A 27,762-nucleotide genomic window follows, 5' to 3' on the forward strand; every position below is an offset into this window, starting at 1 on the left:
CTGAGCAGTTTTGAATCAGGCACCTGTGCTATTGAGGACCCTGCTTCAGGCTCAGAGAAATTACCAAGGGTCTTGGGTGTTTGGCAAAGATAAGGCTCTGCCTAGAACACTTGGTTTTTTGAGACAGGGTCTTACTGTGTAATTCAAACTGGTTTTGAACTTACTCTGTATTCTACGATGGCCTTGAACTTGTGCGAGTCCTCTTGCTTCAACCTCCCAAGTGCTGGGATTACAGACATGTTGCCACCATGCCTGGCCTTTTGTTTTTTAATGTAAGGTCTTAAAGTGTAGTCCATGCTAGTGCTGAACTTAATATGTAGCCCAGGCTGGCCTTAAACTGAGGGTAGTCATCCTTCCTGAGCTTCCCAAGTGCTGGGACTACAGGCATGCACCACTGGCTCAAATGAAATCTTAAGTGATGTCCCAACATATAGAACAGAGAGAACTACACTAATCTGATTAAGTGGGTTACTGCCCATCTTCTGGGCCTTTCATGGAGGCCTCATTGGCAGCTCCTCACACCCTGGTGTGCTGAAGAACTTGGCAAGTAGCCATTTGCTCTAGTTCCATAATAATCTAAGCTGAAGAGTACAGAGAGGTCCAGAGAGACTAGATGAGTTGCGCAAGGCCACGTGATAGAGCCAGCTCTCCCGTGACCTAGGCCAGCAGGCCTTGCCCTGCACGGCCTTCCTTAGGGAAGTAAGACTAGAGCTACAAATGGTTGCTGGAGTTGGAGGACATCACAATGAGGTACATATGACTTCCAATCCGCTGAACAGCTCAAATCATTTATTGTTAAGCCAAGCTGACTGTCTTCAGGGGTCAAGACCTGAGGGAAACTCAGAGCGCATTCTCCTTGATGTGTGTCTTTCTGGGCTTGATGTTCATGCGTTTCCAGACCTCAGCTGTGGTGCGGTCTGTTTTGGTGACCCCACTGAAGTCGAACGTAGTGATACGAGGCAGACTGCACAGCACGTATTGCCTGTGGGAAGACTCACAGGCACAGTCCCCTTCCCCTCTGCTTCCCTGAATTGCTGCTATCTCCTCTGAATGGAGGGACTGGAGTATGGTTTGTGGGGAGAGTGGGTTCATCCTGAAAGCAAGAAACGCTTCGAGGTCTGCTACTCCCCTTTTCAGGACCACATAGAGCAGAAGAATGGTGTGACTTCTTGTCTTCCCTCTTCCCACAGAGGAGCCCAGCTGGACCCCAGGGATAGGACACTTACCTGTACCCTCTCTCTTCCTCTATGGGGTTCCCGTGGAGCGTCAAGCTCCGGAGTCGAGGGAGAACAGCTAGTTTGTTCACCTCCCCCAGGCGCTGGATGCTGTTGCCATGAAGGTAGAGGACACTCAGGTTGAAGAATGTCGTTAGGACCTGGGGGGAGGAACACAGAAGCCAGGCTGGACAGGACTCTGGGTGGTTCTGCTCAAAACTGACTTTGGCAAAGAAAGAAAAAGGTTTGAAGAACCACCACTTTGTGGGTGGCTCTGTACTTTCATTTACTTTTAAGGGACACAGGGCCAGAGATATAGTTCAGTGGCACAGCGCCTGCTCAGCAAGCACAAGGTCCTGAGTTTGATTCCTGGTACAAAAAAAGGAAAAAAAAAAAAAGCAAAATTAAACAAACACATAAATTTAGGCATTGACACAGACCCATCACATTGAAGTAAAACTGTGACCTGATGGGCAGGAGATGTGGGCCCTGGGTCCCAGCACTGCCAGGTGGTGGTTCTCCTGCCTACCTCTCCCTGAGCCTAACTGTTCACTGTGATCTAAGTTTTGGTGACAGCAGGCCATAGGAAGGCAGAGTGTCTTGCTAGGTGTGTAAGGAAAGCTTGCAAGATACTTGATATAAGATTACTATACCAGGGCAGCAGCCTCCAAGTCTTGCCTCAGCCCCTTTCTCTGCAAGCAGGGATCCTGGCAAGGAGGGGCCACATTCTGTTTATTTCTTAAAACTTGAATTAGATTTCTCAGCAAGTAAGGGGCATACTTTTCCACCTAACTCTTCCACAGAACTTGACACAAGACGCAGTGGGTACTAAACAACAGTAGCTCCTGTTCTGTTTCTGTTGTTGATGTACCAGTTGATCCTCATATTTTTATTTAATCTTTACAAAACCTTGCTGCCGACACATTATCCTCGTTTTCCAGATAAGGCAGGGTAAGATGGTATAATTTGGTTTGCAGTAGGGGCATTGAACCCAGGGCCTTTAGACCGAGCTATATCTCTAGCACTTTTCATTTTCAAACAGGGTCTTCCTAAGTCACTGAGGTACACTCTGAGCTCAAAACTTGTGAACCTCCTCCCAGAGGTCTGGGATTACAAGTGTATACCACCATGTCTACCTAAGGCTGAGATTTTGAGAGACTGCCCAAAGTCAAAGTAAAGAGGCACACTTGGGATTTAAACCTGTATCTTAGTGACCCCTAGTTACATGCTTTGGACTGTACCATGCAGCCCTTTTCCTTGATGAAGACATGACAGTGGAGAGGTCAGAGTAGTTTCAGGGACCCCCATCCCACCCCACCCTGGACTCCAAGGGCTAGGAACTCACGGGGTCAATGGAAGTCAGGTCATTGAAGGATAGATCAATCCAGGCCAGGTTCTCTGGGTGCTCCAGCAACTGTGAAACCACCGGGTTGAAATCTCTCAGGTCACTGAGGACATTGTTGTTCAGCCACAGGGACTGGGTCAGTGACTTCCCTGACTTTGAATGCTTCAGTGGTCGTAGCCCTGTCCTTGGCTCCTCACTGATCAGATCTGTGAGAACAAAGTGAGGCTTGACTATGTCACCTTTGCTTGTTAAACAGTGGGAAGGAACAGGTGGGAAGATGAGTAGTTCATGCTGTGGCTAGAGGAGCTGAGGGTTCCACAGCACTGTTGTCCCATAGCTCTAGCAATCAGAGTTAAATCTGAACCAAGGGCCAAAGACTTGGCATCTCAAACTTGGCTCTGCAGGTCAAATGGTCTGATTATGTCTGTTATGTACCAGAGTGTTATATATACCAGTCTGATGTGGGAAGGAGGGTGAGGGAAGGCCATCCGCATTGTATAGATGAGCAAACTAAAAATCAGAGTTGTAGGGGCTGGGGATTTAGTTCAGTGGCATAAGCACCTGTCTTGCAAGCAGGCAGTCCTGAGTTCAATCCCCGGTACCGATAAAAAGTTAAACAACAACAACAAAAAAAACCCCAGAGTTGTTAGACTTGACCCAAGAAGTTGTTAATTAAGTGAAGAGGTGAAAGGATGAGCAAAGGCACAGAGGTATAAACCAGCATGGGTGTGTGCACCTGCCCAATGCATGTTCACCAAAGGGACAAAGAGGAAAAAGATGAGCCAGTCAGTTGTCTTAAATACCAGGCTAAGGATCTCAGGCTTTATCCTATAGGTGATGGGAAGCCACCAGTATGTTTAAAGCAAAGGAAATGATTCAGTGGTTTTGCTTGAAAGATCATTTTAAAGCTTCTGTGTGAGTAGGTGGGACCATAAGACCAGCTTGGCTATTTAGTAGAGAGGGAGAGGGACATATAAGCAGCATGACTTGAATGAATGACTTGACTGAATATTCAAGGGAAGGGGCTGGGGATATAGTTCAGTGGCAAACATGAGGTCATGAGTTTGATCCCCAGTACCAAAAAAAAAAAAAAAAAAAAAAAAAAAAGAATATTCAAGGGCAAAAGGATAGAAGCCTATTCAAGGGCGATGCCCAGTTTTTGCTTGTTTGGATAACTGGGTAGATTATTAACTGATAATTACAAAAGGAGAGGCTAGATTGGTAAAGTGATGACTTCAGGCTTGACCTTGGTGTTTTTGAGTTCCTACTGTAGTACAGAAAGGTAGAGAAGCCAAGGAGACAGTTGGATGTGTAAATCTGAAGCCCCAGAGAGACTTGAGAATCATTAACTTAGGGTACACAAAGTAGAGAAACAGATGAGGCTCCTCAGAGTGAGGGTAAGAGAGGAAGAGGAGTCCATTAAAGAAAATAAGGACCAGACATGGTGGCTCAGGCATGTAATCCCAGCACACAGGAGGTGAGGGAGGATTGCTACTAATTCAAGGCCTCGACTACATAGCAAGACCCTGCCCTCTCCAAAAAAACAAAAACGCCAAAAAAGCAAACCTCTGAAGAAAATAAGTTAATGAGTAATCAGGGAAGGACAGGAAGAACCAAGAGAACGGTTTTAAAAAGTGGTTAGGGGGTTGGGGATATAGCTCAGTGGCACAGTGCCTACTTGGCAAGCACAAGGTCTTAAGTTTGATACCCCAAACAACAAAAACAGAAACCCCCTCTTTCCCAAAAAAGTGGTTAGGAACTAGGTGTGGTGGTGCATGTTTGTAATCCCGGCACTTGGGAGGCTGAGGCAGGGGGATCACTGTGAGTTTGAGGCCTGCCTAGGCTACATAGTGAGACTTTGTCTCAAAAAAAAAAATAAAAGTTATAGAAGAAAGTTTTAGGGAGACAAAGACTGGAAAATACTTTGGTGACTCAGAAATTCTTGATTCCTTGACCAGAAAACAGACTGGAGTGAGTTCCAGAGTGAATAAAAGGTAAGGAAATACAACCAGGTAGCAGTGCTCTCTGCAAGTTTTTAAAAACATTGGTCCAGCAGGGCATGGTGGCACACATCTGTAATTCCAGCACTCAGGAGGATTGTTGCAAATTTGAGACCAGCCCGGACTACAAAGTGAGCTCAAGGCCAGCCTGAACTGCAAAGTGAGACCCTGTCTCAAAAAGATTAAAGAAACAGGGGCTGGGGATTTAGCTCAGCGGCATAAGCACCTGCCTTGCAAGCAGGCAGTCGTGAGTTCAATCCCTGGTACCGATAAAAAGGAAAAAGACAAAAAAAAAGAAAGAAACAAAAAAAGCATTGGCTCACGCTCACAATCAGTAGCAGAGCCAGACACCAGATCTGGCTGGGGTGATTATATTTTCCTAGTGCTCCTAAACATTTGTTTACAATCAAAGGGTGCTTTTGGGGGTAGCATTATTTAGTGTTTGCCAAGTCTAGCCAGGCTATTTTCACACTTGCTCCAGTTCTCTCCTGGACAGTTAGTTCTCTGACCCCTACCCAGCCTTAGGCTTCTCCCCTCAGCTGCAGAGCAGGCAGCATCCACCAGATGGCTCTCTGCCTTAGTCCTGCAGTGAGCAGGACCCACGGGGCAGAGGACCACTGTGCATGAACAGAGTCCAAAGCTTGTCTCCCTCACCACCCCTCCTGACAACCCCGATGAAACTAAGGCCAAAATAACTTCATTTGAGTTTGCAGGCAGTCTAATGCAGCAGACAAACTTGAGATGCCACTAAACATCAGCTGGTCCCAAACTGTGGGGGCCACTGGATAAGTGAATTTGCCTGAAATACGAAGCTTCTGTTAGCAAGATTGGAGTGGCTCCAACTGCTGTAGGTTCTTGGTCCCTTCAGAGTCCACCAAAGTGCTAGCCATTCTCTGAGGATCTAGTAAAGGTTTCCTTGTTTCAACTGGGTTCAGTAGGATAGACCTGTAATAGGATGCAGAGGCAGGAGGATCACAAATTCAAGCCCAGACTAGATAATTTAGTGAGACCCTGTCTCAAAAAGAGGTAGGAATGTAGCTCAGTGCAAAGGTGCTGGGTTCAATCCTCTACTACCAGAAAAAATTTCCTTGTTCAAAGCAGGCCAAGACAAGTTTGGAAACTAGACAACAAATAACAACCATAGAACTGGGAAATTCAGAAGGACTGGGAGAAACCATTGTGTCGTCTTATCTTTGAAGGGCTGCCATATAGCTTTGTCCATGTATTTCCAGAAGCAGATGTCAGTTTGATATAAAGAAATCTATTATCAACCCCATAATGGATGTTGGTATGAGGTGGGGGACACCCTTAGCACTAGGTTTGTGAGTAGAAGCTAGGGACTGTGGGTTTTACATGGGATCAGTACATGTTTGGTGACAATTCCCAAGCTTTTGCTTTGCCAACCAGTACAAATTAAATGCTTTCTTTTCTTTTCTTTTTTTTTTTTTTGTACTGGGGACCAAACTCACAACCTTATGCTTACCAGGCAAGTGCTTGAGCCACTGAGCTAAATCTCCAGCTTAAATGCTTTGTAAAGCTACTATCACTTCAGAGTCTGTGATCCATCTTGATTAGTTCAGCAAATAGTTTCCCAAATACATGCAAATCCTATTGTGTTCTCTGATCCTAGTGATATTTCCAAAGCTCTGAGAAACTGAAGAGACTGGCCTTTGGAGACTGATTTGCCTGTCTTCCTCGATCCCTTACACACACTTAGCAAGGAGCACAATGCCTCTGTGTGTGTATACATACATCTATATAAACATCAAAGCTTAATAGTAGGTACTCAGTAACTGAAGTATTGAATGAAGGACAAGACCTGCATGTGGGGATTCTGGTTTGTGCTATAGAGATACCACTGGTCCTTTATTTTTGAGACGGGATCTCATTCTCTAATTCAGGCTAGCCTTGAATTTACAGTGGTCCTCTTGGCTCAGCCTCCTGAGTGCTGGGATTACAAGCGTGCACCACCATTCCTGTCTTAGATGCCCCTGGTAGTAGTAGCTCGTCTCTCATTCTGAGTTCAGAGAGAAGAGCTGCACAGCCTCCTCAGAGCTGGGGATTTACACAATGAGGAGAGCTCTACTCTATCCCGCACTTGTCACTTTAGTCACCTTGCACACAGTTATTACTGCACCTAAGCCCCTTGTGAAACATGGACTGCATCAATCAAAGATCACAATAGGTGTGCATCTGCTGGGGAGACTTCAGATATGAGTTACAACTGTGGCTAATGTTAACCTCAATAGTGCTTAAACCCAAGCGAAGGCTAGTAGCATTCCTCAGCTTCCTGCGCTTACAAGTAGCTTCAGCTGCTTAACAGAGAAGACCAAAGCCCAATGATCAGTCTAGGATAGTGAGTATGATCCTGTATTCTGTGAGGACTGGTAGTAAAAGCCAGGAACAGCAGAAGCTGGGAAGAACCCATCTCCTTGAGACCTGCATTGCAGAGAGCCTGTCCCATGGCCCTTTGAAGGGTACTAGCTGCCCATTTATAAAGACACTGGTAAAAGGGGAGTGAGTATGGGCAGTGTTAGAAACTGCATGGCTGGAGTAAATGAGAAATTTGTCAATAAATATTTAAAACTGGAAACATGTCAGCTTGTTAGTAATAAGCCCCCTCTGGTTTATCAGTGATCAGAATAGATGTGTGTTCCTAGACAGAGGACACAGTCCTGCCTATTTGCTGGAATTCGGCAGTAGCCTGTAGTTTCTGCTCCTCTTCTCAAGTAAAAACAAGAGAATAAAAGAACTACTGGCTGGTAGACAGATGTTCTTTTCTTTTTTCCTCCCCTACTGGCACTAGAGTTAAATTCAGGGAATGCAACATACTCAGCTGTTTTTGAGACAAATTGCTCAAAATAAAAGCTCCCTTAGGGGGGCTGGAGATTTAGCTCAGCGGCATAAACACCTGCCTTGCAAGCAGGCAGTCGTGAGTTCAATCCCCAGTACCGATAAAAAAAAAAAAAAAAGCTCCCTAGGTTGCTTAAGCTTCTGATCCTCTTGCCTCAGCCTTCCAAGTTGCTGAAACTACAGTCATGTGCCTGTTTTTTTTCTTTTTTTCCCTCTCTCTAAACTAGGGATTACACTCAGGAAATGTTACATACCTAGCTGCCTGTTTTTTTTGTTTTTGTTTTTGTTTTTGTTTTTTTTGTCTTTTTGAGACAGGGTCTCACTATGCAGTTCAGGCCAGCCTTGAGCTCACTTTGTAGCCCAGACTGGTCTTGAACTCGAAACGATCCTCCTGCCTCAGCCTCCGGAGTGCTGGGATTACAGGCGTGAGCCACCACGCCCGGCCACTGCCTGGTTTTTTGATGGGGGTGGAGGCACTGGGAATTGAACTCAGGACCATTGCATTGAGCTATAGTTCCCAAACCCTTAAAAGTTTAATTTTTTGTGTTTTGTTTTGTTGTTTGACACAGGGCCTTGCGGTATTGTTCAGGCTGACTTTGAACTCATTATGTAGCCCAGGTTGGCCTCAAATTCATGGCAATACTCCTGCTTCAGCCTCTCAAGTGCTAGGATTGTGGATGTATGCCCCCATTCCCTGCTACTGGGCTTTTTTTTTTTTTTTAATGGGCTTCTTTTGAAGACAGTTGCCTACTCTGAGAGGCCTCTGGTTCCTTTCAGATTTGCTGTTAAAGAGCAAACAAACCAAACAAAAAATACTTGTAGCTCAGTGCAACTCAGTACGGGATGGGGTTTGATCCCCAGCATCACAAAAACAACCTCTCCCTTTCCCTCCCCACTTCTACCCCAATGATGATAACAAATCTACAAGTGTATAGGAAGAATCACTTTAGGCTCTTAAGTAGAAGACTGGTTTTTCCCTGGGACCACACTGGGCCTCTTGTTCTGTGAGCAAAAGAGCTGTACTCATGGGCTGACCTTGGATGACACTGATGCTTTTGAAGGAGTAGTCAAGAGGAGGCTCCTGCACCGAAGTGTTCATGTAGTCCTGCTTGCTCATAGTTCAGGCCATCGTTTGTCACCTGCAAGCACTGGCCTGGGGAGTCTGGGTGCAGCCTAGCAGGAGAGAGAAGGATGGGTTTTCCAGGTACAAGGGCCACTTTGCTTGTAACCCTCCACCTCTACTTTCTATTCCTCTACTACTCTAGGCTTGCCTACTGCATTTCTATTCTAAGATACTACATTTTCCTTTTGAGACAGGTTCTCATTATGTAGTTTGGGCTGGCCTTGAACTCACAATATAGCATAAGCTGGCCTCAAACTCAGAGATCCTTCCTGCCTCAGCCTCCCAAGTATTAGGGTTACAGACTTGTGCCACCATGCCTGATTACGATACTAGTCATTATTTCTTGCATTTGGAAGGGACTTTCTCCTCAGAGTGCATCCGTATCTCTTAGAACTTATCTGATAACTGTAATATCCATTTCTATTTTCCAGATGAAGAAACAGACCCAAGGGGTAAAGGACTTGCCCAGAGTGAAGCCAGTGAGTTAGGTGGGAACTGCAGTCATAGTCTCCTGCATCTTCCTCTGAGTGTTTCTGCTACTCCACAGTAGTTACCATGGAGACTGTCTTTATACCTACCCTCTGGTGACATCAGTTGGGCTCCTCTGTTGCTTAACAAACCTTTGAGCTGCTACACTGGGTCTGCTTGGTGACTGAGAGCTCACTGTAGCCTGATCCAGCTGGGGATGTGTCACTGTCTCTGCCCACTTTGTACCTCAGTCTCATTCCCTGTCCACCTGAAGACATTACTTTCAGCCACATCCTGAATGTAGCTCCAGACCATAAACATACACAAAACCAGAGCTTGCCTCTTACACTCACCTGTCACTGATGCCTGAAACTCCACCATTAGGGATTCATTCCTTTGGGTTCAGGGATTGTTCCCTGTTAAAATGGAAATACTCCCCAAAAGGGGTGAACACAAAGTTGTTATCAGTCATTTGCAATGTGGTGTGAATTGTTCTATCAGATTCCAATTTGTTAGCTGATGTAAAGCTGAGAACAGATTTTTCCTGGAGTCTAGGGAGAGTCACGGAATACTACTCACCTGGAATGATGAGAACTAAAAACATTTTACCAACGGATTTTTAGCATGTGCATCACATAAACAAGAGACAAATAGCCCTGATACTCAAGAGGTTGAGGCTGGCCTGGAAAAAACTAGACTATCAAAAAAGAAAAACCCACCAGGTGTGGTGGTGCATGCCTGTAATTACAGTCCTTGGGATGTTGAGGCAGAAGGATCACTGAGAATCTGAGACAGGCTGGGACTAAATAGTTCAAGGACAGTCTGAAATACATAGCAGGACCCTGTCTCAAAAACAGATACGATTCCTTCCTTTTTTTAAAAATTATTTTATTTATTTATTTTTATTCCTTCCTTTTCATACCATCTGTTGTTGGATGAGGTTGAGCATAATTATATACTCATCAAACAGGATGTTTTATAAAACAGTGCTGTCCAGCTGGGGATTTAGCTCAGCGGTATAAGCACTTGCCTGGCAAGTGTGAGATTGTAAATTCAATCCCCGGTACCACCTTCCCCCACCAAAAAAAAAAAAACAAAAAAAAAAAAAAACAAAAAAAACCCCAGTGCTGTCCAACAGAGGTGTAATACATGAGTTACATGAGCAAGACTCTTATATAATAGTTTAGCTTTTTTATTTGTTTTCTTTTGGCTTTTTTTTTTTTTTTGTCTTTTTCATTTTTATCGGTATTGGGGATTGAACTCACAACCGCCTGCTTGCAAGGCAGGTACTTATGCTGCTGAGCTAAATCTCCAGCCCCTCTTTTGGCTTTTTTTGTTTTGAGACAGGATGTTGCTGTGTAATTCAAGCTGGCCTTGAACTCACTGTGTAGCCCAGCCTGGCCTCAGACTTGCAGTGATCTTCTTGCCTCAGTCTTTTACGTGTTGGGGTTATAGGCGTATGCCATTGTGCCTGGCTATGCAATGGAAATTTTCTAGAGATAATGAAGGTAAAATGAAACAGGTAAAGTTAATATGTTTTTAAAAATCTAATACATCTAAAATATTCAACATATAATAGAAATTATTGAATTACAATTTGGATCAATTTGCTGTATGGACATTGTAGATTCATAAATTAGATGAAAAGAAAAGATATTTCAGACTAGTAATCTATGCTTATATTTAGCTATGAAATTCTTGGTAGCCAAAGCAAAAAGAGAAACCTTGGGATGTGAGTTCTTATTATTGGAGTCAAAGAAGAAATTAGTCTGTATGTAGAGACATTGAAATTGACAATATTATTTATTTTTGTGGTACCGGGGATTGAATCCAGGGCCTCTGCACTAAGTGACATCCCTAGATCTTTTAAGATCAGTTATTTTTATTTTAGATAAGGTCTCACTAAATTGTTAAGTTGCCCAAGCTGGGCCTGAACTTGTGATAATCCTGTCACAGCCTCCCAGAGAGCTGGGCTTACAGGTGTGCACCACCATGCCCAGCTGGCAAATACTTATAAAATAGAATTTCTTAAAAATTGAGGGCCTGATTCTAGTTTAGACCTAATACAGTTCAGTTTAGTGGGTTTCAGGGGATAGAAAGGGAAGGTCTTACTCTCAGAAAGAAGCAGTCTCAACTGAACCTGGGCACGTGCTAGCCTGAATAAGGTAATAACTGAATTCTCAGTCAGCTGTGGGACTGGTCAGTTGTTGATTAGGGAGATCTAGATCTCTGAGATAACAGTCTGCAGACAAGATATCAAATGGCAGCAATGCAGAGTTGGAATTGGAGACTGAGACTGGTGACCAAGGTGGTCTCCAAAGAAGCCATGGAAGCCAGTGTTGAGGTGAGCCTGGTGCAGGTGAGCAGCGGTGCAAAGATCTGAGTTCCTCTGCTCTGGAGATGGCCACATGGTCACCAGAGATAGACTTGGGGGCAAAAAGCCAAGCAAGAGTAGAAGAGGAGCTGGGCATGGTGGCACACACCTATAATCTTCAGCAACCTGGGCTATGTAATGAGTTCATGACCAACTTGGACTATATAGTGAGACTGTTCTTAACTCCCCTGCGAGGGGGAGGGGGAAGCAGAGAAGGAACTGTTAAAGGCATATCAAGCAGGAAAATATGGAGCTGGCCATGAAAAGATTCCACAAGCAGTGAAATAAAGCTTGTGGGAACACATGGGCCATAGCCTATTCATTTGACATGCTTTCTCACACATGCAAGGTTCATTTATTGCAATAATGATTTGGTTTTGTGGTTTTTTTTTTTTTTTTTTTTGGTACAGGAAATCGAATTTAGGACCTCAGGCTTGCAAGGCAGATGCTGTACCTGTGTCCCCTTTTTTTTTGGTACTGGGGATCAAACTCATGACCTCACAACTTTGTGCTTGTCAGGCAGGTACTTATGTTGCTAAGTAATCCTTTGCCTCTGCCCCTTTTTTGGGACAAGGTCTCACTATGTAGCCTAGGAGAAGGGTAGGCTTCCAACTCGTAGCAATCCTCTTGCCTCAGCCACCCAAGTGCTGGGATTACAGGCATGTGCTACCATGCTGAGCTCTAGTTGTTTGTTCTTTTGTTTGTCTGAGGCCTTAGCCTCCCAATTACAGGATTCCAGGTATGTACCACAGCACCTGGCATTTATCTGAGTCTATAAGCAGTCAACAAAGAACATATATTCTTTTGTAGAAATAGAGGAACTTAACTGAGATGAACCTAGGCATTGAAGCACCTACAACAGGTTTGGTGCCTGCATACTTTTTTTTTTTTTTAATTTTTTTTCTTTTTCTTTTTTATCGGTACCAGGGATCAAACTCACGACTGCCTGCTTGCAAGGTAGGAGCTTATGCCGCTGAGCTAAATCCCCAGCCCCCGGTGCCTGAATACTTTTTCAAGGAGTTTTAGGTTGGAATCCTATAGTTTTGTACTACTGAACATGAATTTTAGCTTAAACACTGACGGGTAGATTTTTCCTGTTAATTTCCTTGAACTTTCCAAAGAACTTCAGTGCAGTTCCTAAGAATTCATTCTGTGCAGCACCAGCTCCTAATGGATTTTCTGAGTCAGTGCTAAAAATAGGTCTCCAAGAAGCTAGATAAAGCCCCGTATAGTGTCTCATGCCTATAATCTCAGTACTTGGGAGGTTGAGGCAATAGCATTGTTGCAAATTCTCAACAAAAGTAAGTTCAAGGCCAGCCTGAAATGCATAGCAAAACCTTGTCTCAACAATACAACACAACACATCACCACCATAAAAAAAAAAAAAAAAAAAAAACAAAAACCCAAGCTGTATAAATTTGCTAATGGAATGTTTTTTTTGTGTTTTTTTTTTTTTTTTGAGACAGGGTCTCTCTATGTAGTTCAGGCTGGCCTTAGGCTCACTTTGCAATCCAGGCTGGTCTCGAATTAACAATGATTCTTCTGTTTCAGCCTCCCAAGTGTTGGGATTACAGGCTTGTGCCACCACACCCAGCTGGACTGGGTTATTATTAACCTCCATTAAAAAACAGTAGCCCAGGGCTGGGGGTTTAACTCAGCAGCATAAGCGCCTGCCTTGCAAGCAGGCAATCGTGAGTTCGATCCCTGGTACCGATAAAAACAAAAAAGACCAAAACAAAAGTGTCATCCAAAAAACAGTAGCCCAGGCTGTGAGACAGTATCATATCTTACTTATCATTTTACACACAACCTGGTTTACTATAGACACTTGGGAAATGTTTGTAGTATGAATGAGAAGCTGTCCAAGGATTTCTTTAAAATTTTTTCATTTTTATTTATTTTTTTAAGGATTTCTATTTTGGGAAGGTTGCTACAAAATTGTTCTGACTACTGGTTCCCAGGGTCAACTGTTTCATTCCACATTTCACTTACAGTGAGATATCGATTCAGTTTTGCAAACATCTGTTGAGTGCCTGCTGCCCTGTGCCTGACCAAAAGGAATGAAGCCAAGATACACATAATAGAACCCTGTTACAAGCACAGAAAGACCTGCTGGGTTTCTGCTGATAGTGGCAAACCTGCTTGCATCCAGTTCCAAGTAACAGCTGCCTATTCAGTGACTCCTCTCATGTTTTGACACTCAGTTGTGGTGTACCTTCTACAAAGCCTCTCTTTTCCATATAGAATTGGTCAAGTGTCCTGTGTTAGAGTGATTGCTTTGATGTTCCCTATTCATGTATCTATTTGCTTTGTGCTCTATAACTTTACAGTTCTACCCCCTCTAGTGCTGGACACAGCAGTGTAACTTGTTCTGGCCAGTGGACTGTCAAGAAACACACAGCAAACAGGAACTTTAAAGGGGGTTTTCACTGTTGCTCCCTGCCAGTGCCATGAGAAGAGAACATGCTGGCCTGCAGAAGCGAGATGAGAGATGTGCTGAGACCACCTCTGGGTAAGATCAGGAGAGCTGGGCCAGGGATTTAGCTCAGCGGGGTAAGTACTTGCCTGGCAAGCATGAGGTCGTGAGTTAAAAAAAAAATCAAGAGAGTTGTCAAGAGAGGCATGGCCCAGAAAAACCATCCAACTGACTCAGAGGCTTAGAAGTAAGGATAATTACTGTTTTTAGCCACTCTCTTTTTTTTTTTTTTTTGGTGGTGGGGGGTTGTCACACGGCAATAGCTAACTGATGCTTGCCCTCTTGTACTTTAGACAGAACTTCATTATACCCTATTATCTCACCTATGAAGTGAAGAAAAACTCTCCCTTGGAATAAATGGAAGCAGTTGTACTCTGTACTTATTTCTTTACATTACTTTCTGTAAATTTGAGGGCAGAGACAAGAAGTCAGATTTTTTTGTTTCTCCAATTATTCTTCACTGAGCTTAGCAAAAACTGGGTATTCATTAATGGTTTGATGAGCAACTGGACAAATGAAAAATGAAAGAAGAAATGTAGGAATAAATGTGGTCTGCATGCCAGGCATGATGGTGCACATCTCAAATCAGAGCACTCAGTAGGCACAGGCAGGAGGATTGCTGCAAATTCAAAGCCATCCTGGGCTATATAGTGAATTCAAGGCCAGCCTAGACTGCACAGTGAGCCCTTGTTTCAACAAAACAAAACAAAAACAATAAAAAATGGAAAATGGAAAATAATAAAGGGGATCTTTAAAGTGTCACACAGAGGATATGACTTCTGGAGAGACCTGACAAAGCTGAGAGGCTGCAGTCCTGTGGCTGTCTCCTGGTTCATGAGCTGGAGACAGTAAGACTCTAGCACCTTCATCTGACCAGACTGACTGACTTAAAAAATGACAGGGCTAGTGACATACTTGTTCTATTTTGAATCAGAAATTTTTCAAATTGTAAAAAAATTTTTTGGTGGTGGTGGTCCTGGGATTTAACCCAGGGCCTGCCTTTGCATCCTCAATCCTTTTTATTTTGAGACAGGGACTCCTAAATCATTAAGTTGCCCAGCCTGGGTTGGAGTTTGGAATCATCTTGCCTCAGTCTCACAGAATCCTGCAATAACAGGAGTTAGATCTGACTTTTTTTTAAATTGTGAAAGTTAACAAGATAGTTGAAATCAAGTCAAACAATGTAGAGAAGAAGTACAAGCAGCAGGGCTGAGGGTTTGGTTCAGTGGTGCAGTGTTGCCTGGATGTATAAAGCCCTGTGTTTGATTCCCAGTCTCACAAAAAAGGGAGGGGAAGGTACAAGGAGAAACAAAAAGTCTGAAACTCCATAAACATTTTGGGACTATTACCTGTTAGAATGCATATATCATAAGTTATGTATATTTTAACATTAACACAATTATTTTGTAAACTTGTTTTTTCAAATTGTTATCAACTCTCTTACCTTTTGTAATAGCTGCAAAGTATTCCACAGTATGTACCATACTTTTAACTTTATTCACTTAATTTAAGTTTATTTAACCAGTCCTAAGTTGACAGAAATTGATTTTCAGCTGGAAAGTTGGAATTTGATTTGTCACTTCACTAGCCCATTTCTGGCCTCTCTCAGGCAGGTAGCAACAAGAAGCTCTAAGGCATAATCAGGTGAGAAGATCTGATAAGAGATTGACAGTTTATGGGCTGCAGGTGGAAGAGAAATCAAAGCACACCATGAAAAAATCTGCCATATAATCTCATATATGCTGGGAGGTTACATTCTCAAGTATCAAAGGGAACCTCAGGATTCAGTTTAGCTCCTGCCAACATCTCTATTTCTTGTCTTTATTTCTAATTCTGTAGTCCAACCAATGTAACAACTCAGTTGAGTTCCCTGCCTCTGCCTGTGGACCTTTTAATGGAATACTCTTCTGGTCCAGCTCTTTCTGCTTGGAATGAAATAGTTTCTTCCTCCCTTTTCCTTGCCAATTCTCACTTTAGGACTCGGCTCCAGTTTCAACTTTTCTGAGAAGCCTACCCTTCTCCACAAATATGGATGTAGAACTTCTCTTCTTGGATCCTATACTATGCTACTCATTGCCATTGGTAGCATTCAATTCATGTAATTTTCTGCTTGTTGTCTATTATGGCCATAAATATCACCAGAACAGGAGCCAAGTTTTTACTAACAGTTGCACATAGTGGTGAGTAGTAGGATTTAATGATTATCAAGAAATTGCAACTGAATAATACTACAAAGAAAAGGGACATGAGATTGTTATAGTTGAAAGATCTGAGTTGTTCATTCCTAAAGTAGTGGCTCAGAGAACTCTGACAGTTAAGTACAGGATAGCCAGGAAAAAAATGGACATTTCATGGGCTCTGTGTGTGTGTGTCTCAGTGGTTGAGCATATGCCTATCATGTTTGCGGTCTCAGATTTGATTCCTAGGGCATACACATGGACGCACGCGCATGCATGCACACACATACAAATTTAAAAATTTTAAAGAGATGAGCAACCCAGACAGAATAGCAGTGTGCAAAGGTTCTACGGTGGTTGAGTGTGGTAATGCATGCCTTTAATTCCAGCATTTGTGAGGCTGAGGCAGAAAGATCTCGGTGATTTCGAGGCCAGCCTGTGCTACACAGTAAGGACAGTCTGAACTGCATAGCAAGTCCCTGTTTAAAAAAAAAAAAAGAAAAAGGGGACTGGGGATTTAGCTCAGCGGCATAAGTGCCTTCCTTGCAAGTGTGCGGTCGTGAGTTCGATCCCTGGTACCGATAAAAACGAAAAAGACAAAAAAAAAAAAAAAGAAACATAAAAGAATATTTAGAAAGTAAGGCCTGTAGGAACCCATGACAAATAAAAAATAGAAAAAGTATTAAGGATAACCCTTGGATTTTTAGTTTGTGTATATTGTGTGGAACAAGGGAAGATCCAGGCAGGCTTGGAAAAGAAGGTACACACAGAAATGCGGAAATTGGGTTGCCTTTGAGATACCCAAAAAGAGATCTCCAGGAGACAACTGGTTATACAGATCTGCAATTTAAGAGGGTTGGGCTGGACATGCACACGAGTAAATCTGCATATAGGTGGCAAATGAAGGTGTGGGTGCCACTGAGTACCCAGGAAGAAGCTATAGACTGACATGGGAAGTAGACAAAGAAAGCTGGAAGAAGTTTCAAAATAGTGGAGCATCAGAAAGTTTAGTCTTTCTGTGGAGCCCCTCCCCTCTCCTTAGAGCTCTTCCGACCAAGAGTGGGTTTCCTGCTTTCCCGCAGACTCACCCGCAGTCGCCTCCCTCGCAGCCTCTGAGTCCCACTACTTTAGAGTTATCCTGCGCAACTCCATGGTAACTACCTTCGTCACCACGTCCCAGCAGCGGAGCTGAACACAGCCAGGACGTCTAGCAGGACCTGTAGGCCGCGAAGCATGCTGGGACTTGCAGTTCCCTTGACCCACAAATCGGCGCTGAGATCCGGAAGTGGCGATAGCCGCCACCCCCCCACTTCCCAAAGGCCCTCACACTTCCTTTGCCCGGGTCCTCCAGTTTACCTGCGAACGACAACCACCAATAGGGGCCAATGAGAGGCCGGCGCGAGTGGGCGGGGCCATAGTTTAAACTAATTGTGTTTTGCCAGTGTTGGCGCGAGCCCGCCGTGAGGTGCGACCCGGGGGAGCGCGAGGCCAAGTAACCGGCGCGGGCCCGCGGCTGCTGTGCGGCCTGGGTGCTCACAGGGATGTCCAGGCCTAAAGAGGGTGCTGGAGTGGCCGGTGCGAGCGGAAGTCCTTCGTAACTGAGTCTTAGAGGGGAGACTCTATCAGGGGTAAGGTTTGAGGGAGAGGGAATATCTTTGGGGGGAGGCTTGGGATGCGGGGCGTCCATCTGGGGGTGCTGAGTGGCAATAGGTCTGAGGTGGTGCGGGTGAGGGGTGGTGCAAGTTTCGGAAAGACTGAACCGAGGAGACTTGTAACGGAAAGTCCTCCCCGGTTATTGTTAACAATAGTAGCAAAAATTTCCTGCACACGTTCACTATGTTTCTGGTATGCTGTTGCAGCCTTTTAAAATTTTTCTTACAGAGCTTCCTTGTACTTCAATTACAGATGGGGACCCTGAGGTTCATAATGTTTAACTTAGCCAGGAAAACACCCAGTGAGAAGTTGGCTATGTTTGGGGTTTTTGAAGGTTGGGCATAAATGATGGGAAGAGGCTGTATATGGGGTGCGCGTTGTTTTAGCCGAATTTATTTTGACTTTCACTTTTCATCAATGTAAAAGACGATCTTACTTGCGTTACCTAGGTTCTTGTAGTGGTCACATCAGGTAAGGTGAATTGTGCAGGTACCTTGGAGACTACAAGTTGAAGACCTATGCCAAGCGCGGTTGCATGTACCCGTGATCCTACTTGCTGTGGAGGCTGAGGCAGAAGGACCCAAAATTCGAGCCTTGCTGGGACAATTTATTGATGAATCCTGTGTCATAAAGATGTGGGGTCCGTTAATCCCAGCACTTGGAGGCCCAGGCAAGAGGATTGTCTCGAGTTCCATCAAGGCCATCTGGACTACATTGTGAAGTCCAGTCTCAAAAAACAAACAAAAACCCCAAAACAAACAAAAAAAGGGGGTGGTGGTAGGGCGGCAGCTCAGTGGTAGACCACCCCTGGGTTGCATCCTTGGTAGTGCCAAAAAAAAAAAGCCAAAACCAGGAAACTTAAGTAATATCAATGTGACTGTGTGAAGACAGAAGGGCACCCTCTTCTGCTTTTCTCTGAGGTAGAACATGTCATGTTATTAGAGTTTCTTTGCAAGTTTTCCAGTCTTCTAGTGATTTTTGTTGTTACTGCATCTTGATGGCTCTGCAAGATTTAAAAATGTTATGATTATTCATGTATGTTTTATTTATTTATTGTTGTGAGACAAGGTCTTACTATGTAGTGTAGGCTGGCCTTGAACTCACTGGGTATAGTCCAGGTTGACCTCTAACTCATGGTAACCCTCCTGCCGCAGCCTGCCACAGGCTGGGATTACAGTTGTGAACTGTCTCACTCAGCTATTAACGTGTGTTTGGAATGATATGTTTTCCTGGCCCGAAAGCAGATAGGACCCTGGCTTTCCCATTTCATTTAGTGGCTTTTGAACCTCAGCATTAAAGTATCCTCTTTCTTGGAATTGCTACTACTGCCTCCTGAAATGAGATATTTATTTGGTTTAATCCATACTTCCCTTTTTTTTTTTTTTTTTTTTTTTGTCTTTTTCATTTTTATCGGTACCAGGGATCGAACTCATGACCGCCTGCTTGCAAGGCAGGTGCTTATGTCGCTGAGCTCAATCCCCAGCCCCTATACTTCCCTTTCTGTCCTGGCTGTTGTCGAGTCCAGAGATCTGGGTTGTCAAATGTGTTATTCTGTGATGGGCAGGGTCCTATGATGGTGAGGAGGTGGAATGCACTTCCTTATAGATCTTTACTGTTAATGAATGGGAACCTGAAATGAGTGTTTTGAAAGCTTTCAGTCAGCAAGGTGGGTTTATATATTCCCTCTTTCCCTCTTTCTCTGTTTCTTTTCAGGTTTTTTTTTTTTTTTTTTTTTAATGATAGAGGAAAAAAGCACAATGTATTCTTTTCTTGGGCCAATTTAATACCTGAATTTTAATCCAACAACAAAATGTATAGTGCTCTTTAAAAGCTAGAAGATCTTACCTGAAAGGCCATTAAGAAATGTTTCTTTTTCTTCTTCATTTTTCTTGTTCGTTTTGTTTTTTGTTTTTGAGGCAGGGTCTTGCTGTGTAGTTTAGGCTAGCCTCAGACTCCTTGTGTAGCACAGGCTGACCTTGAACTCATGGCTATCCTCCTGCCTCCCAAGCACTGGGGTTCTTAGCACACTTCGCTAAGAAACATTTCTGCTTAGAATTTTTTTTTTTTTTTTTCACTTGTGGATTATGGAACTGGGGAGAGTGCTTAGAACTGGTTAAATTTTAGAACTGGTTGATGGTGACAAAGGGCAGATGCCTAAACATATATGATCAGGGGCTGTTTTGACAGCTGCATCTGTCTAATTGATAAAATCTGATGGTAGGAAAGTATTGAAGTCATTTAATTCAGCTGCATTGGCAAGCAGAAATACCAAAAGGACATCCAAGATTTGGAAACAGATTTTTTTTTACTTTGATGGGCACTGATATAGATCATTCTCAGAATATCAGGCCCTAGTCTCTAGTGGTCTAGGGCTTTCATATGATGTATAAACTGGAGGTACAAAGGCAAGACAGAACAGCCTGGCAGTTCTGATTAGCTAGCAGGATGAGATATGGGTTATAAAGATAAATTAATGATCATCAGTTCATTAAGCTTGGTACCATGGTACGATCAGGCATCCTGCATGTTGGATGGCACTCTTGTGGTTACAGGGATCAAGAGAGTGATTGATTACAAAGCCATGAAGCAGTTTCAGAAAAACAAGGTTTTTTTTTTTTTTTTTTTTTTTGGTACCAGGGATCGAACTCAGGACTGCCTGCTTGCAAGGCAGGCGCTTATGCTGCTGAGCCAAATCCCCAGCCCCCAAGAACAAAGTTTTTAAAGGAACAGCTTCTCTTGTGTAGTTTTTCCCTTTCACAGCTTCTTGTCTAGTGTACAGTAAATATATTGAAAAATTTCATGAGGGCTCAAAATGATCACTTTCAAGAATGAAAGACTATTGGGGCTGGGGATTTAGCTCAGTGGCATAAGCGCCTGCCTTGCAAGCAGGCAGTCGTGAGTTCGATCCCTAGTACCGATAAAAAAGGAAAAAGGCCAAAAAAAAAAAAAGAATGAGACTATTGGTTTTTTTTGTCTTTTTGAGACACGGTCTTCTTATGCAGTTCAGGCTGGCTTTGGTCTCACTTTATAGCTCAAAGTGGTCTTGAACTTGCAACGATCCTCCTGCCCCCTGCCTTCTGAGTGCTGGAATTACAGGAGTGTACCTCCATGCCACACTCTAAAATGAGACTATTTTTAAAGGCAGTCCATGTCACTTCAGTCTTTAACTTTGAACCTAGGGTGCCACAAGTGCTAGGCAAGTGTTCTACCACTGAACTACTTTTTCAGCTGGAATAATTCTAATTAATAATCATTGTTTTGTGCTGTTAGTGATTGTTTCGACCTACCTAACCCTACCTGTGTATGTTTACTTTCCCCCCATCATTCTTTCTTGCTTTTTATTCTTTGTGTGTGTGTGTTGTGGGGAGAGCATGTTACAGGGAGGGAATTGAAACTCAGTACCTCATGGTTGCCAGGCAGGCACACGCTGAAACTTGAGCTATATCTCCAATCTTCTTTTGTTTGTTAAATAGATATGTATTCTTTAGATGTTTCCTTCAGTGGGAGTCTGATAGTGGTAAACGTTGCCTTCATTGAAAAGTATATTTCATCTTCAGATTTTTTTTTTGAGGCAGGGACCTAATGTAGTGTAGGCTGGCCTTGTGCTTGTTTATGTAGCCCAGGTTGGCCTTAAACTTATGGTGATCCTCCTGCTTCAGCCACCTGAGTGCTGGAATTACAGGTGTGCATCATACCTCCTCTCCCCATCTTCAAACTTGATTTATACTTTATCTGGGTACTGGGCTTCCATATATTTTCCATAAGTACTTTGAAAATGTAATTTCATTCAATCTCTGGCTTTTTGCTGTTACTCTTCAGAATTATTCTCACGGCTACATAGTGAATTCAAGGCCAGGTTGAACTACATAGTGAGACCCTGTCTCAAAAAGCCAGCAAAATAAAACAAACTGGATGTAGTGGAACACACCTGTAATCCCAACACTTAGGAGGCTGAGGCAAGAAGATCACTGTGAGTTTGAGTCCAGCCTGGTACACAGTGAGCTGTTTTTTTTTTTTTTTTTTTTTTTTTAATTTTAGTTTTTGGTGTTGGGGGATGGAACTCATGACCTGATACTTGCCAGGCAGGTGCTTATGTTGCTGAGCTAAGTCCCCAACCCCATAGTGAGTTTAAAGCTAGCCTGAACTACATACAAAGCAAGTGCTGACTCAAAAAAAAAAAAAAAAACCAAAAAAACTATAATCACAATTTAACAACTATTTCATAGTAAGTAGCCTATCTTTCCCTCTGGTTATTTTTAAGACTTTTGTGATGTCATTTGTGTTCTATATTTGATTACATGGTTCTGTGTATATATATATATATATATATAATTATTATTTTTATTTTTCATTTTTTAATTTTTTTTCTTTTTTGAGACGGAGTCTCGCTATGCAGTTCCAGCTGGCTTTGAGCTCACTTTGTAGCCCAGGCTGGTCTCAAACTCACAATGATCCTCCCACCTCAACCTTCCGAGAGTGCTGAGATTACAGGTGTGACCCACCATGCCCAGCTTAGATGGTATATTTTAATTGAGTGATATTTCATATTACAACAATTCTATAAGAATTTCAAGTCATAACCTCTTTAAATAGTGCCTCTTCTGAATCTCATGTTTGTATATTTGTGTTTTTTTTTTCCCTTTGAGACAGGGTTTCAGCCTTCCAGCTGGCCTTGAACTAATGTTCCTTCTGCTTTAGCCAAGGTAGTTAAAATTACACGTATGCACTACTGTACCTAACATATCTCATATGTAATTTATGTTGGACTTTTTGTTTCTCTTGTCTACATTTCTTGTGCTTGTTTCTTTTTTTCTGTTGTTGTTCACTAGTTTTGTTTTTCATTTTTTATTTTTTAACAGGTTCTCCCTGTATAGAACTGGCTGGCTTTGAATTGGTGATCCTCCTGCCCCAGCCTCCTGAATATTGGGGTTGTAAATCTAAACCAACCATCTCTTGTTCTTTTCTTTCTTTTTTTTTTTTGACACGGGGTTTAACTGTGTACTTCAGACTAGCCTTGAACTCACTCTGTAACACTGGCTGGCCTCAAACTGTCAGCAGTCCTGCCTCAGTTTCCCAAATGCTGGGATTACAGGTGTGTACCATCACACTGGGCTTTCCTTAAATATTTTGTAACTTTGAATTTTTTTCTTTTTCTTTTTTTTTTTTTGTTTTTTGAAACATGTAGCCCAGACTGGCCTCAAACTCTCACTGATCCTCCCTCAGCTTCCTAAGTGCTAGAATTATAGGCGTTGTCAACACACCTGGCTGTAATTTTGAATTTTGAGCTCAGATTCAGAGCATCATCATCTGTGGAATTGTATGTAGTCTGGTTTGAGGTTAGTTTTTCCAAGAACTTGTTTTTTGTTTGTTTTTTTGGTACCAGGGATTGAACTCTCCACCTCACATTCACTAGGCAAGTGCTTGAGCCACTGAGCTAAATCTCTGGCCCTTTTTTTAAAAATTCTGCTTAATTATAGTTTATGAACAGTAAACTATTTAAACAGTATTGGCAAATGTACACACTATAAAAAGCTGTAAAGTTAAGATACATTCCTTTCACCTCTTGAAATTTCTTCATGCTTCTTTACAGTAGAGATTTGTTTTCATACTGGTGTGGGGAACCATTGATCTGTTTGTTCTGATATACAGTATATATTAGTTGTATGTTGTGGCGGTAATGTTTCATTGTATTTGAATACATCATCTTTTGTTTGTCACACACTGTTGATGGGATTGTTTGCAGTTTTGGGCTACTGTGAATAAGGTTGCTGTGAGGATTCATGAAAAATTTGTGAGGGGACATATATTTTCTTTTTGGAGTGGAATGGCTAGATCCTGTGATAAGTATTGTTTTTTGTTTGTGGTACTGGGGATTGAACCAGGGCCTTCAGACTGAGCCACATCCCCAGCCCATTTTTTATTATGTTTTTAAAAATTTTGAGATAGGGTTGTTCTGAGCTAGTGTAGGCTCACACCTTTAATCTTCCATCTTCACCCTCCCAGGATGCTGGGATTGTAGGCCTGCATCACCAGCCCCAGCTAACTTTTAAAGAAGTAATTGGTATTTTGAAGTGCTTGTACCATTTTGTTTCCATAATCAAATATGAAAGCTCCTGGTGCTTCATATTCTTGTCAGCACTTGATAGTGTCAGTTTTAATTTTTGTCATTCTTACAGAGGTATAGTAGTATGTTGTGTAGTTTATTTTTATTTTTATTTTTTGGTACTAGGGATTGAACTCAGGACCTCGCGCTTACCAGGCAGGCACTTATGCCACTGAGCTCTTGTGTAGTTTAAATTCATGTTTTCCTGATACTTGATAATGCTGAACATCTTTCCATGTTTTTAATTTTTTCATTTTTGTTTTTTGAGACAGAGTCACACTATGCAGTTTAGGTTGGCCTGAACTCACTATTGTAGCCCAGGCTGGCCTTCGCAGTCCTGCCTCAGCCTCCTGAGTGCTGGGATTACAGGCATGCACCATTACACCCTGGTTTTTTCATGTGTTTATTGATTGTGTGTCTCTTGGAGCAGCTTTGTATTTTTTCTGTTTGGCACTCAATGCCAGAACCAATGTGTTTGTAATTATGCTCTATTTGTAGGTTTCCAGGCCATAATTGTTGCATAAATTTGAACTCCAAATGAACTGTTTTTTATACTTGTGGTTTTGAATTCCTAGAAGGTATTTTTTTCCCCTACTTTGTGAGGTGAGCAGGGCAAGCTTTGTTATTTCCCTGTAGGTAGTTTTTGTTGGTTTGTTTTTAGTCTGTTTTTTGTTTTTTGTTTTTCCCTTTTAATTGAGGCATCTCTTTGGTGTCTACACAGGGATGTCAGTGACCTTTGTTGGCTCAAAATCTCTATCTGTATCTGCACTGGGTGTGGTACTGCATGCCTGTAATCCCAGGATTCTGGGAGGCTGAAGCAGGAGGATTGCAAGTTTGAGCCTAGATGGGGCAATTTAAAGATTGTATCTCTAAAAAATGAAAAGGGCTGGTGATGTAGCTCAGTGTGAACGCCCTGGGTTCAGCCTCCATTACTGGAGGATTAGGGAGAAAAATCTGTATCCTGGATTTAAAAGGATGTCATTTCTTTGTTTCTTTATTTTTTTTATTTTTTGGTACTGGGGATCAAACCCGACCTCAAGCTTGCCAGGCAGGTGCTTATGCCACAGAGCTAAATCCTCAGCCTTCAAGGATGTCATTTCTCATATCACAATGACAGCTCTGGTCAGTTCACTAATCCAGTTGTTTTGTTTTGTTTTGTTTTTATTTTTTTGAGACATGATCTTGCTGTGTAGTTCAGGCTGAAGCTGAGTTCACTATGTAACCCAGGCCAGCCTCAAATTCACAGAATCCTCCTCCCTCAGCCTCCCATGTGCTGGGATCATAGACATGCACCAAAACCACTAAGGATTTCCCTTACTTTGTCATGAATTCAGTTTATCTGTGTGTCAATTTGGATTCAATGAGCAAAACAGAAGGTTTTTTTGTCTTTTTCCTTTTTATCGGTACCAGGGATCGAACTCACAACTGCCTGCTTGCAAGGCAGGCGCTTATGCCGCTGAGCTAAATTCCCAGCCCCTTGGTTTTGTTTTTTAATGATACTAATGATTGAACCCAGGACCTTCACACTGAGCTCTTTATATTTTCATTTTGGAAGGAAGTCTCTAAATTGACCAAAAAATTGTGTGTCTGTGTGTGTTTTTGTTTTTGTTTTTGGAGAGGGTCTCCCTATTAGAGCCCAGGCTGGCCTCAAATTCATGGTAGTCCTTCCCGCTTCAGTTTTTGTAGTGCTGTGATTATAGGCATGTGCAAACTACACTGGACTTTGAACTTTTAACCTCTTGCCTTGGCTTCCTGAGTAGCCGTGCTTACAGAAGTGCTCCATTGCACCCAAGTGAAAGTTGTCATTTTTTAATGTTTAAGTTAAAAATTTATTATCATAAAAACTGCATTCTCATTGATCTTCCTCAGAATACTCCCTCTTGCTTTGAACACACTTATCCCACAATTCTTACCACTTTCTGAAGCAGCTCTAGAGGTCTACTTTCATCAGTGTCTTTATTTTCACCGTCATGGCTGCCTCCATGTTCTGAATCAATCTAAAACCTTTCAAGTTCATTTTGACTTTGGGGAAGAGCCAGAAGTCACACCATGCCAGATTAGTTGAGTAAGATATATGAGGAAACATTATAATATTTTTATAAGCCTGCCTGAAAGTTATCATTTTAATAGTGTGAACTCAATAAAAGAAATCACCTATATCCTTGTTGAGGGCCAAAGAAGCGAAAAAAGAAGCTTTTATAGTAACTTTGATAAAAATAACTGCAGTAAGCAACTTTCTTATTATCCAAGACTGAAAAACAAAAGGAAAGAAGTTTGGGGTTATCAGAACCTAGAGGTCTGGAGGGATCTGTAGGTGCTGCACCTAGGTTCTCCAGCGAAAAGGTGTTGCCTGGTGCTGCTGATTTCATGGGAGCTCAGAAAGGCCCTGGAGAGCCCTGCCCAGCTGATGCAGGTGTCTCTGAGGCCCTTAGCCAGACTGGTTCTGGAGTTTAGAAAGAAATTGGGCAGAACCAATTCCTGACTTTAAGAAACAGTACTCCACAAGGACAAAGTGCCTCATCTTGTAGCCTCATCTTGCCTGCCATTCTTCCTTTAGCACCCTCCTTGACAGAACCTAACTGGCAGAAGTGAAACAGACTTAGAGTCTCAGCTACCACAGCACAAAACAGAGGACAGTAGGGTAGTGTGGAGTTTATAGACAATAATTTAACAATAGGCACAGTTTAAAAGAATATTTTATTTTCCTAAGCACAGTAGGAAGGTTTTCAGGTTATCTGGTCAACTATATCAACAGTAACATTTTTTTTTTTTTTTTTTTTTTTTGGTACCGAGGATTGAATTCACGACCTCAAGCTTGCCAGGCAGGCACTTACACCACTGAGCTAAATCCCTGACCCCAGCAGTAACATTAATAGCAAACTTTTTTTGGAGCATATTGTGAACCAGGCACCATATTATGTTTTTTATTTTATTTTATTTTATTTTATTTTTTTGAGACAGAGTCTTACTATGTAGTAGTAGTCTCACTATGTAGTATAGGTTGAACTCATTTTTGTAGCCCAGGTTGACCTCCAACGGTAATCCCCCACCACAGCCTCCTGAGTGGTGGTATGTACCACCACACTTAGCTCGAATCTCACATTCTTCTGTAATATGCTGGAAGTTCTTCCCTAAGTCAAGTCACAGTCTGTCTTCCTATAACTTCACTCATTTGCTCTGGCTTTATGTTCTTCTGGGGAGCATGTTCTTTTTTCTTCTCATCTGCATGACAAGTATGCATATGTTTGAATTTTTTTTTTACATTTTGTCCTGGATAAATGTCTGTAGTTTCCCCCGAGCATTTGATACAATATACTTCTAGATCCTTCACCTTTACTGGCATTGGGATTCTTCTTCTGCATGTACTATGACTTTGTTCTTCAAAGATGGAATACTGAATTGTCTTCTGGCAGTTAATTTGAGACTGCATTTGTTTATTGGATAGTTCTGGCAGGTTCTTAGTTCAGTGAGAGCATACTTAGCCATAGCTGTTTTTCTGCCTTCTCTCTTAGGCAGATTTCTTTTTTCTCAGGAGGTCTTTTAATGTGAACTACTATAGTAGGTCTCTTAAACATTCTATATTTGGTTATTTTCTTCCAAATACAGGATTTTACACTTAACTGTATTAAATTGTTGCTTGTTATTTTTAGTAACATCAAACTTAAGATCTTTTTGCAGGTCAAATCTAAAAACATTGTGTTTTTTTGTCCTTGACAGGTTTAAATGAAGATTTACATTTATTAAAGGTAGAAAAGAATTATATTCTGCCAAGTGAGAGTGGGTCACTAAGAAAGTTCACAGTGGCCTGTCTTTACAATTTTATCCCATAATTTGACAAGCAGGGCTTTATGTCTTTATTCTGAGTCTTTGGTAAAATGCTAAATATGATAGGCTTCAGAAGCAAGCTTCATGTCACAGCACAATAGTATCCAACTGATAGTGATTTGGGGGGAACAGTTTTAACTCTTCCTTCTAA

The 27,762-nt window shown here is 42.3% G+C and overlaps 2 protein-coding genes across 7 annotated transcripts in view; one reads left to right on the forward strand and one right to left on the reverse strand.

Moving 5' to 3' along the window:
- Nucleotides 1-767: 767 nt before the first annotated feature.
- Lrrc51 (leucine rich repeat containing 51) lies at nt 768-17,262 on the reverse strand. 6 transcript variants are annotated; one of them, XM_003463377.5, is made up of 6 exons: nt 17,119-17,262; nt 9,357-9,419; nt 8,448-8,585; nt 2,560-2,765; nt 1,227-1,375; nt 768-982 (listed from the first exon to the last, which is right to left on the reverse strand). In XM_003463377.5, the coding sequence occupies exons 3-6, from the start codon at nt 8,527-8,529 to the stop codon at nt 841-843; spliced, it is 579 nt and encodes a 192-aa protein (XP_003463425.2). In that variant the 5' UTR covers nt 8,530-8,585; nt 9,357-9,419; nt 17,119-17,262; the 3' UTR covers nt 768-840. The 6 variants fall into 6 exon arrangements, with proteins under 6 accessions (XP_003463425.2, XP_005000801.1, XP_063112656.1 ...); XM_005000744.4 differs by having other exon boundaries at nt 768-1,093; XM_063256586.1 differs by lacking the exon at nt 17,119-17,262 and adding an exon at nt 15,298-15,482 and having other exon boundaries at nt 768-1,093.
- An 86-nt stretch (nt 17,263-17,348) lies between these two features.
- Numa1 (nuclear mitotic apparatus protein 1) overlaps nt 17,349-27,762 on the forward strand; it is a 72,158-nt gene continuing 61,744 nt past the window's right edge. The window contains exon 1 of the mRNA XM_003463410.5: nt 17,349-17,658. The gene's annotated coding sequence lies outside the window, so the exon portion shown is untranslated. The remainder of the gene's footprint in view (nt 17,659-27,762) is intronic.

The sequence above is a fragment of the Cavia porcellus genome, unplaced genomic scaffold, assembly GCF_034190915.1.
Source record: "Cavia porcellus strain 051 isolate PalLab524CR breed Dunkin Hartley unplaced genomic scaffold, mCavPor4.1 scaffold_9, whole genome shotgun sequence".
Classification (NCBI taxonomy): domain Eukaryota; kingdom Metazoa; phylum Chordata; class Mammalia; order Rodentia; family Caviidae; genus Cavia; species Cavia porcellus.